Here is a 12,282-nt window from a genome sequence, read left to right on the forward strand (position 1 = left end):
AATCAATGTATAAACTCAAGGGTAAAATTTTCTTGAATAAAAGGATGACATACCTCAAGATCATTTCATGTATGAATGAATATGATGTGATGATGGGTAAATGTCTCATTGATGCGGTTAGTAGACAATGTATATATATACAAAGGTACAAAGATGTAAACCAACAAGCATATGTACAAGTGGATAAACACAGAAATATCAAAGCAACAAGTTAATATCAACATGAAATTGCATTGGGATCACAAGATTAGGGTTTTAGTTATGTACACCTAAATATAATTATTTAAAAGTCAATTAAAACAAAACCCTAGGTGAATTAACTAAGGGATCATATTAATTTCTTCAAGGTAATCTTACCCTAATTCTAATTGATTCACAAAAGTATCTACAAGTTACACGGTGAAGATCATTTGAAAATATTTAAATTGAAGGACTTTAAAGAAGCTTAAAAAGTATCACTTATGTCTTGATTAAAACACGATCAAATAATAATATTTTTTGGACTTTTAAAATATAGCCTAAAAAATGTCACATAAACAAAGTTTGTAAAAAAATTAGACAAAAATGAGTTGATTTGATTGGTTAAATTATTAATTAAAGTTGTAAAGAACAACAATAAAAAAATAGTGGTAAAAAATTAGGAATACTGCCTAGAGGTGTTGAACTCATGCCCTAATGGTTAGGGAGCCAAAAGCCTACCACTGAACCCACACGCTACAACCGATAATGAAACACGCGCATGAATATATATTTAAAAACGTGTTATAAAGCTGAATTGAAATTCATCTTCAACCTCACGGCCAACAATGTATGAGATTTGGACTTTGAATTTTAAGCACTTTTAGACAAAACTCATAAGACAGAACATGTACAGAATTCTCTTACGATTCCAAATATATAAATAACATCAATTTATATTAACTATAGCTCTTTAATTTTTTCAGAAACCTCAAGAACCATAAAACTTCTTTTTAAAATTAAATGACTAATATGCACAATCAATCCCTAAAACCTTAGGGCTTTTATTCCATGCGCAAAATGTAACAATCTGGTATCGAGAAATGCTAAAAATGATGCTTAAATGATGAAGTTCAAGATCAAGCTACTTACCTCAGCAACTGGAAATCAATAGTTGATTTAGAGCAGTTCTGGAAGTGATGTGATGATCCCTAGAGCTTCACTGAACTCCCAGGAAGCTTTTGCAATGCTCACTTTGGATTGAGATCCCCTCAATTCTTCTGGCCAAGTCGAGTTGCAATGATGAACAAGTGTGATTTTCAGATTTTAATTTAGGTGTTACAAGGGAGTTTTAATGCATACATAAGTATCTATATGCTATATGGAGTGTGTTTGGATGATTGGTTTGCAAATAAATTGCAAGAGGTAAGAGAATCGAAGCTACGGACTTCAAAACTTAAAAATAGAGAATTTTGGCTACTTCTAGTTTGAGAGAGATTCATAGGTGTTTGAGGGGGATTTCTAGTGTGTTCTGAAGCTTAGGAATGACCTCTATTTATAGGGAAACATTAGGGTTTGAGTTTGATCAAATTGAGTCTTTTGGCTTGATGACTTGTTTTTGAAGCAAAGTTATGACCATTGTTCCAATGCACAGTACAAGCATGTCTGGAGTGGTTGATCACTTTAAACATGTTGTGTCTAAGCTTTTTTTTGAGTGTGTGCAGAAGGAACAAGTTAGGAGGTCAAGGAGAGTGGACTTTTGCAAAAAACATGCTTTACTAGAATGGAGGTCAAGCCTGTATGCCATAAATAGACAACTTTAATGGACAATGCTTGAAACACTTGGATCATAGCTCAAAAGTTTGTGTAATCCTCTATTAATGGATGGATATTGAGTCTTTAAGGGTCTGCAAGCAAGGAATAGAGGCCTTGGATCAGATTACCAAGTTTTTGTATTTGGCCTTGCCTTGCAAATTGGCCAAGAACGCCATGTTTGGACCTCAACTTCCTCTCTTCGATTCTCCTAACTCAAAAATTATATGGAGATGTTCTAGTACATTTTGGAAAGTCCTAAACATGCTCTATAAATTTCATGTTTGGTGTTTCTTCAAACTCATCTTGCATCTTAGTGTAAAATGCATACAAAGTTGGAAGAAAACTAGGTCAAAAATACTTTGAAATTTTTCCGTGTTTTGAAAAAAGTAAACAACTTCCGAGCTCCGTAACTAAAAAAAATTCATCTTTTGAGAATTTGTACATATTGAAAAAGTTGTTGATCTTGATTTTTTCTTCAAAATAAGCTTTGGAACAAACATTTTGGCCAAGGGATGAGAAAGTTATGGCTCTTCAAAGTTGTGTAAAAAACATGTATTTCTTCATGAAAAAGTCAAAACCCTAATTGTTGACTTTTTGATTCTTGATTGATTTTCTTGATCAAATTACTTCAATAATCATATATTCATGTCTTGATCTTCAAAAGTCCATGGTTGACCAAATTCCTCAAAAGTCAAAGATGATCTTGAACAGTTGACTTTTCCAAATGAATTGCATTATTCTAAGTATCAATGGGATTAAGCTCTTCCAATCAAATGAATGATGTGATTGGATTACAAATATTTATTGTAGATCCTTGAATCATGATTTGAGCCATGGAACCATGCTTTGGCTAAAAGTCAACCCCCCAAATGAATTAGGTCAAAACCTTAATTGTGGACCAGATGAAGTATAAAGTTGTTGATCTTGAATTGAATCATAATTGGGCTTGGATCTTGATGAGGGGAATCATTTGAGAATATGAGAAAGCTTGAGCCACCTTGTGAGCCACAAAACCTAATTTTCCTGATTCTCTTAATCAGTCACCTATCTTGAGAAACAAGCAACAAGCAAGCACAATCTTATTTGTATATTTTTTGGTCAGAGAATGATGCATGCATGATTATGATAATGATAATGGTCATGATGATCACTACCTCTCAAAATGAGGTGGGATCTCAGGTTCCAGCAGATATTCTTTGATACTATCAAAAGCTTTCTGACATTCGTCCGTCCATTTATAAACTTGGTCATTTCGGAGAAGTTTGAAGATCGGCCCACAAGTTGCAGTCACATGAGATATAAATCTGGATATGTAATTCAAACATCCAAGAAATCCTCTAACTTGTTTCTCTGTTCTTGGTGGAGGCATTTCTTGAATAGCCTTCACTTTATTAGGATCCACTTTAATACCTCTTTGGCTGACAAGGAAACCTAGGAGTTTTCCAGAGTGGACACCAAAAGTGCACTTGCTAGGATTCTTACGAAGCTTATACTTTCTTAGACATTGAAACAACTTTAACAAGTGCCCCACGTGTTCTTCTTTAGATGCAGACTTTGCAATCATGTTGTCCACGTAAACTTCAATCTCTTTGTGTATCATATCATGGAAGAGAGTAGTCATGGCTCTTTCATAAGTTGCCCCAACATTCTTCAAACTAAAAGGCATCACACGATAACAAAATATTCCCCATGGTGTGATAAATGTTGTTTTCTCCATGTCTTCAGGCGCCATCGTGATCTGATTATAGCCAGAGAATCCATTGATAAATGAGAAGACATTAAACTTGGCAGTAATATTAACCAACATATTAATATGTGGTAGTGGGAAATCATCCTTCGGACTAGCTTTGTTTAATTCTCGATAATCAACACACATTCTAACTTTTCCATCCTTCTTGGAAACAGGCACTATGTTGGCCAACCATTAAGGATATTCTGATGTGACGAGGAAACCAATATTGATCTACTTTTGAACCTCTTCTTTAATCTTATATGCCATATCTGGATGAGTTCTTCTCAACTTGTGTTTGACTGGTGGACATTGTGGTTTCAATGATAATCTGTGCCCTACAATATTGGTATCCAACTCAGGTATATCTTGGTAGCTCCAAGCAACGACATCCACATATTCTTTCAACAGTTTAACCATTCTTTCTTTGAAGCTTGTTTCTAACAATACCCTAATTCATACTTCTATTATCTCTTCTTCAGTACCCAAATTGATTACTTCCAAAGGCTCTTTGTGCAGTTCAATGATCTTTACTTCATGCTAAAGTAGAGGAGTAATCTCTTCAGGGATTTCTTCGTCACTTTGCTCTTCATCTTTGTACACAGGATATTCAAAGTTGGGAGAGGGCATAGGATCATTGTTTTCAATGGGTTTAACAAAAGGTAATCTACACATGATTTATGCTTTGTTTTAGAAACAGATAAAAATGCAAGAGTGTATGTGCAAATTTTTGAAAAAGCTATTTTATCAGGTTTTTTTAGGTGTTACCATTTTCTGAAAAGGTAAAAGATAAACAAAATAGAAGCAAAATTGCTTTTTTTTATTAATGATTTGAAACAAAGATCGACACAGGTTCACTTTTGTTTTGGGCAAAACAAAAGGATATTAAATTAGGCCGACACAACATTCTTTCGCCTTGGGCAGAGCGAAATAACTTTTAAAAGACAGAAAATTTTTACTTAGACTCGTGAATAATAGAAGAAATATTGACGAAACTCCAGTTAGAGCTAGCCTCTCCATAAGGCACAAAGCTTGAACATTCTGGATCTGCAATGTCTTCAATGACAGCAGCTACATCTTGATCGTCTTGATTGATGAATCCAGCACTTTGAAATGTCTCGTGCAAAGACTTATCGTAGTTCACAGATTTTGATTTCTTCCCTCTTGATCTTTGAGGTATGAATCTTAGACCACTCTTATTCTTGTTGGTAGGAAGTTCAATTACATGTCCCCAACATTCATATAATCCTTGTTCAACCACTTCTTGGACATCTTTCTAGGAAGAGATAGACGCACCAACCCTTTTATCATGCATAGAGTTGACAATCTCCAAGGATTGGAATTGAGTCCCAATTTCTTCAATATCAGCGTCAATGTCTTGAGATGATGATAATTGACTAAAAATCATTGTTTGTTCTCCATAGACATCAAACTTCAGCATTTGGTGGAGAGTAGAGGTTACAACTCCAACACTATGGATCCATGGTCTTCCCAACAGACAACTATAAGCGGGATAGACATCCATTATTTGAAAGGTGATTTCAAAGTCATGAGGTCCAATGCGAATGGGAAAATCAATTTATTTGATGACGCTGCGCTTGGATCTATCAAAAGCTTTCACAAAAATTCCATTCAATCTTATAAGTTTCCCTTGATAAGACAACCTATCTAGAGTGCTTTTCGGCATAAAATTCAGGGAAGATCCAATATCAACCAGTACATTTGTCAAGGTTTCCTCTCCACATTTCATGGATATATGCAGATCATGGTTGTGTTCTCTACCTTCCGGAGGAATCTCTTCTTTGCTAAAGCTCAACGCATTATTGATGGTGGTATTGGAAACAATATTGTCAAATTATTCAAGGGTGATGCCATGCTCAACATAGGCTTGGTTCAAAACCTTAATCAGTGCATTCCAGTGAGCCTTAGAATTGATCAGTAAAGATAATAGAGATATCTTTGATTGTGTCTGAAGGAGTTGATCAACCACCTTGTAGTCGCTCTTCTTAATCAAATTCAGGAATTCTTCCGCATCATCATCTTTAGTTCCAAAGATGGGTTCCACATTCACAGTTACAGGTTCTTTACCAAGATCTCTTCTAGGCATATCCATCTGAGGAGGAACTTTTGCGGACAAATTATCATTTCTTGGATTTTACTTATGAGGAGGATTTTGAGCAAACAAACGACCACTTTGAGTCATACGACTCACATCAGCAATGTTTACAATAGTCGACATAGGACCAGGCTTAACTTCTTCTCTCCTACCCATGATTGTAGCATTATAATTCCAAGGAACATTAGTACTAGAATTATAAGGAAATTGTTTTGGCATATGAATTGTGAGAGGAACAATAGCAGTATTCTGACTATCATAGGGTACCTCCACCGCTTCGGGAATGTTGAATTCAAAAGTTACAACATCAACTTCATTATCTTCATTTCTTTCTTAGGTAATGTGGAGAGTCCTCTCATCCAACATCTTCTGAATTTCTCTTCTGACTTGACGACATCCTAGGGGATTCTTAGAACAGATTATACAGGAAGCATGATCATGTTGAAAGAAAGCTAACTTGCACAGGTTGATATGCACTTGAACCAATGGTTCTCTGATTAAGCGAATATCAAAGACTTGATATCTTCTAGGGAATCCATGTACCATGTTTACTGAAGCTGACCCATGATTGGATAAAGGATTTTCTTAAACATTCGAATTCACATCTCTGAAGGTGAGCACGCCACTTCGGACAAGTTTTTGAACTTCACTATTGAGAGGATAACAATTTTCAACAGTGTGACCAAGAGCACCTTTATTGAAAATACAATGAGCATCTGCTTTATACCACTAGGGAGGATTAACCGGAGAAGGTTGTGGATCCCTTAATTGAATCAAATTTCTTTGCAGCAGTGCGGGGAGAAGTTCAGCATAAGTCATTGGAATGAGATCAAAAGGTGGATACCTTGGTACCCTTGGTTGATTTTGTTGTTGAGAAGCTAGTTGTCGAGGCTGTTAAATTTGTTTAGGTCTCGGCTGAACATTATGTTGCGGAACTTGATTGATCACATGAGTAACAGTAGCAATCTGTTGAGGCAGATATTGTCTGTTTCTTCCCCTTGAAATAGCGCTCACCGTTTCTTCTTTCTTCTTGGAAAAGTTATTACCGAACCTTTTCTTTCCACCACCAGATGATGATGAACCAGCTTCTTTGCTTAGACAGCCTTCACGGATACCTTCTTCAAGTCGCATCCCCGTGTTTACCATCTCATTAAAATCATTGGGTGCACTTGCCACCATTCTTTCATAGTAAAATGAACATAAAGTCTTGAGGAAGACCTTAGTCATTTCTTTCTCTTCCATAGGAGGTATGATTTGAGCAGCTAGTTCACGCCATCTTTGTGCGTACTCTTTGAATGATTATTTCTCTTTCTGTGACATTCACAAAGTTGATCTTTGTCCGGTGCCATATCAATGTTGTACTTGTATTTTCTGATAAATGCTTCACCCAAGTCATGGAAAGTACGAATGTGTGCACTATCCAAACCCATATACCGTTTCACAGCAGCCTCGGATAATTTATCTTGAAAGTAATGAATCAGCAGGCGTTGGTCTTTAGTGTGCATACACATCATTTTGACATACATAATCAAATGGCTATGAGGGCAAGTATTCCCTTTGTACTTTTCAAATTCTAGGAGTCTGAACTTGGAAGGAACTATGGCATTTGGAACCAAACACAGATCATTAACTTCTTTCCCAAATAGATATTTTCATTTTAGGGCCTTGGTATCTTTTTGCATCTTTAGAAATTGGTCTTCAAACTCTTCTGATCTTTCCATACCTTCAGAAGGTGTACCATTTAAAATTTTCCCTTTGTAAAGAGGAACAGGATTCACTACAACAGGAGTAATAGTCATAACACCTTGAGGAATTGCAGTTTGTTGAGGAGGAATCTGTTGTCCAGCCAGTTGGAAATACATCTATATTCTAAAGGGCCTAATGGTCGTAGGATTCAATACTGGATTTATAGGAATATGAGGAGTCTTGACTTCACTATTCAAGGTTACTTGAGCTTGAGTTAATGGCTGATTCTGAGCAGCCACCAGGTCTTAAACCATAGATGTCAGTATTTCATTACCAGTGTGCAAGACAATAACTTCCTCTTTCCATAGTTAGTCATCAACTATACCATCTTCCATTCTTCGACGATGATTGGCGCGGGTATTATACTAGTGCTTCAGTTTGACTCTGAGGAGAGAAAGAGGAAGGAATGAGACTCTGACTCATGAATGATGTGACATGATGCATGTAATGCAAAAGACGTTCCTTTTGTTTTTATTATCTTAAAATGTCTTTCAAGGATTTATTAAGAGCTTGTAAATGTAAACACCATAAGGTAACTTGAAGAGAAAATTTCATTCATTAATAATAAGGGACAAGGGACATCCTTGGTACATATAAGGGACAAGGGTCATCGAGGGACAATCGAGGGTCATCGAAGTACTAATTTTTTCAAGAGCTTATAAGGGACAAGGGTCGTTCAAGGTACAAATACTTTCAAGAGTTACAAAATAGAAATAATAAATAAAGATAGAAAATATCAAAAGTAATCTTAAGGAATCTTAATGTGAATTATCCATGTCATCTTGATTCTTCTTCTCTTGATTCTTCAGCTCAGCCTTTTCAAGCTTCTCAATGATGCTCTTCCATGCACTTGCTTCAGGAGAGAGTGTTTCTTTTTGCTTCCTCTTATTTTCTCTTGCATACCTAGAAATTGTAGCATCCTTTTCCATGAGCCATCCATCTTGGAGGAAAAGTAAATCATCCTTTTTTTTAATTTTCTCATCAAAGAGATCTTCCATAATACCTTTCTCACATTCTGAGGCTTCAAACTTGTTCTTCCAATACTCCCTTGATTTCTTCATCTTCTTCAGGGTTGGAGATCTTCCATTGTTGGAGGAGAAACATGAGGTACAAGAGGTTTCTTAATTGGAGGTGCAGATGTCTCAGGAAGATAAGGCATCCTAATTTGAGCGGCTCTTGAACTAATACATTATTCAAAAGGCTCGGGTGAGAGATCCCCTTTTATTTTCCACTCTTTTATTTCTTTTCTATGACTTCGGTGCCAAGCATTAGCAATCCTCTTTCTCAATTCTTTATTTTCAATCCCTTATTCAAAGAAGAATCCATCCAATAAAATATTCCTTGGTCTTTTGTCCATAGGGAAACCAAATTGACGACAAGATAAAACGAGACTATAACTGATTCCTCCTTTCATAACAAGAAGAGTTACATTAGGAAAATCACCCCAGCTATCTAGGGTTTTCATCCTACAGAAGGAGTTGTTGGTCCAGATAATATCAGTTTTGGTGAGAGTCATAATCTTTTGAGACCACCTTTGTCGTTCTTGAAGGTCCCAAAAATCATTGGTGTTTGGAAAATGAGAGATGTACCACTTGTATAGAAAAGGAGTACAATAGGTAATCATTCCCTTTCCATAGGAATTCCTCAAGTGAATGGAATAGTAAGTGTCCCCAAGCAAAGTAGGAACATGGTTTCCTTTCATGAAGACTTTGATTGCATTAATATCAACGAAGTTTTCACTATATGGGAACAAGAACAGTCCATAAACAAGCATGGCAAAGATAGCTTCAAAGTCATCCATTCTTTCTTCTTTTGAAAAGGCAAGAGCTTTCTCGATCAGAAATTGAGCAGGCAATCCAAGTAATCCTCCTTTGGTGACCATATTCTTCTCAATCTCATCATTCCTTAAATGAGAGAACTTGGCAATGTCATGAGACTTGGTGTCTCCTTCTAAACCAGTAAAGGGAATCTTTCCAGTAATGGGCAATCCTATGATACTTGCATACTCTTCCAATGTTGGCAAAAGTTGATAATTAGGGAAGGTGGAACAATGATACAAGGGATCATAGGATTGGACCAATGTAGAGAGAATCCCTTCTTTTATCTTTGTTTTGAGGAGATACAACAACTTTCCATACTTGTCACAAAAACTCTCTTGATTGGCAATTAAGGATCCTAACTTTCTCAATTCTTCTATCTTTGGACTCTTGAAAGTGTATCTTTTTGTTTTTCTTCTTTCAGTTCCCATTATTATATTGTTTACAAAAATAGTTTCCTTTTAATCCTTGAAATATACTTTTGGTTTTAAAACGCATGAATGCATGAAGGGATGCAATGCAAACTTAGTAAAACCATGGGGTTTATAGATTCAACGTCACGAGCATGGAGCCAGAGGTCTACCCATCACAAAGGTGTCTACTATGGTTATTTTTATACCTGAAGAACAAGGTTCTAAAAAGTTTCCAAACTTAAGCAATTCGACTTAGATATAATAAATGTCGCAATTTACTTGCTTGTTTGGATGATATTCCAAGAGAACCTCATATGACTGTAGTATCATGTAATAACCATTCTGGAACTGAATCCAAATAAAGTTTCCACACTACTTCCTAATGGCCAAATTGGGTTAAGATGTTTCTAGGTCCCCAGCTTCTCTGGCTCTCAGGTTGATCGTAGCGATGTCTTTCCAATTAACTTGGTCAACAAAGATTACTTTCAAAGAGGCCTCCACTGAGCGATGGATCTCAAATTGACTTTCTCGGGATTACTCCTTTGAGATCAAAATGACTTTACCATCTCATATCACAAGTGCACTCAAAACCGGGTTTAGGATTTATATCACCACAAGGGGGAACCAAGCCCTTTCCTAATACAACCCACAAAAAGTAACAAGTATTCACATAAAAAGTTTATAATAGAAACAATAACAGTAATAATAATATATATAATAAAGATAGGGTCAACCCTTCTTAGGAATAATGAGAATCCCTAGAAGAGTTGCCACTTTTCTATAGCGGTAAAATTTGTGAGACTAGAGCCATTGATTGACTTAGCTCATATATATTAACAGAGTTGCCACCGCGCCTTATTGTTTCCGAAGGAAATGGGAGAAAGAGTGAAATAAAACCCATAGAAGTTTTTAAAATCAAAACTAATAAACTTATCATAGATCTAGGTACGGGGGGTTGGTTATGCAAGGGGAAGGTATTAGCACCCCTCACATCTACGGTACTCTATAGGAACCTTTTTGAAATATATATTATCATCGTTATTGTTTGTCATAAAACTATTTTTGTGTTTTTATGTTTTTGTTTAAATAGAGTGGGAGGATGAGAATTTTTTTTTAAAAGTGAGCTCGATAAGACATCGCATCTTAGGCCTACATACCCCTTAAGTGCAATAGGGAGGTCAGAGCTTTTGTAGTTCCCCTTAAAAGGAAAATAAAAGAGCCAAGAGGAAAAATCTATTTGAGTTTTGAGCTTTAACAATTCTCAAATGGATTTTTAAAATGTTAAGCTTTAACAATACTTAACAAGTTTTAAAAGGTGCCAAGCTTTAACAATACAAGGCAAGGGTGATTAAAAGTTGGTTGAGCTTTAACAATACAAAACCAAGGGTTGATTTTAAAAGTTTGAGCTTTAACAATACAAAACCATTTTAAAACAAGGAGAGGTGCAAAGCTTTAACCATACTAAACACAAAGTAAAAGAGTTGGAAAAGAGAGTGAGTACCTTGACAATTTTAGTCAATACCATTCTCATTCCTTTGGATTTTTAGCATAAATGAGGAGTCAATCATCTCAAGCAAGCATTAAGGGTAAGTGTCTCAAGTGGTGTGTGAGACATGTTATGCGTATCATGGATACAATCAAGGTGAGTTAGGATAAAATCAATGTATAAGCTCAAGGATAAAAGTTTGATGAATAAAAGGATGACATACCTCAAGATCATTTCATGTATGAATGAATATGATGTGATGATGGGTAAATGTATCATGGATGTGGTTAGTAAACAATGTATATATACAACGATAATAATATAACCAAAGTACAAAGGTACAAAGATGTAAACCAACAAGCATATGTACAAGTGGATAAATAAGGAAATATCATAGCAACAAGTTAATATCAACATGGTATTGCAATGGGATCAAAAGATCAAGGGATCACAAGATTAGGATTTTAGGTTTTTAGTTATGTACACCTAAACCTAATTATTTAAAAGTCAATTAAAACAAAACCCTAGGTGAATTAACTAAGGGAACATATTAATTTCTTCAAGGTAAGCTTACCCTAATTCTAATGGATTCACAAAAGTATCTACAAGTTACTTGGTGAAGATCATTTAAAAATATTTAAATTGAAGGACTTTAAAGAAGCTTAAAAAGTATCACTTCTGACTTGATTAAAACATGATCAAATAATAATATTTTTTGGGATTTTAAAATATAGCCTAAAAATGTCACATACACAAGTTTGTAAAAAAATTAGACAAAAATGAGTTGATTTGATTGGTTAAATTATTAATTAAAGTTGTAAAGAACAAGAATAAAAAATAGTGGTAAAAAATTAGGAATCCTGCCTAGAGGTGTTGAACCCATGCCCTAATGGTTACGAAGCCAAAAGCCTACCACTGAACCCACACGCTACAACCGATAATGAAACACGCGCATGAATATATATTTAAAAACGTGTTCTAAAGCTGAATTGAACTTCATCTTCAACCTCACGGCCAACAATGTATGAGATTTGGACTTTGAATTTTAAGCACTTTTAGACAAAACTCATAAGACAGAACATGTACATAACTCTCTTACGATTCCAAATATATAAATAACATCAATTTATATTAACTATAGCTCTTTAATTTTTTCAGAAACCTAAAGAACCCTAAAACTTCTATTTAAAATTAAAAGACTA

General features: G+C 35.4%; 1 protein-coding gene across 1 annotated transcript; it reads right to left on the reverse strand.

Annotated features, from left to right (window-relative positions):
• Positions 1 to 8,670: 8,670 nt before the first annotated feature.
• On the reverse strand, positions 8,671 to 9,612 carry LOC131637592 (uncharacterized). The gene has a single exon (XM_058908191.1). The coding sequence runs from the start codon at positions 9,610 to 9,612 to the stop codon at positions 8,671 to 8,673; it is 942 nt and encodes a 313-aa protein (XP_058764174.1).
• Between the last annotated feature and the right edge of the window lie 2,670 nt (positions 9,613 to 12,282).

This window comes from Vicia villosa, unplaced genomic scaffold (assembly GCF_029867415.1).
Source record: "Vicia villosa cultivar HV-30 ecotype Madison, WI unplaced genomic scaffold, Vvil1.0 ctg.002052F_1_1, whole genome shotgun sequence".
Lineage (NCBI taxonomy): Eukaryota > Viridiplantae > Streptophyta > Magnoliopsida > Fabales > Fabaceae > Vicia > Vicia villosa.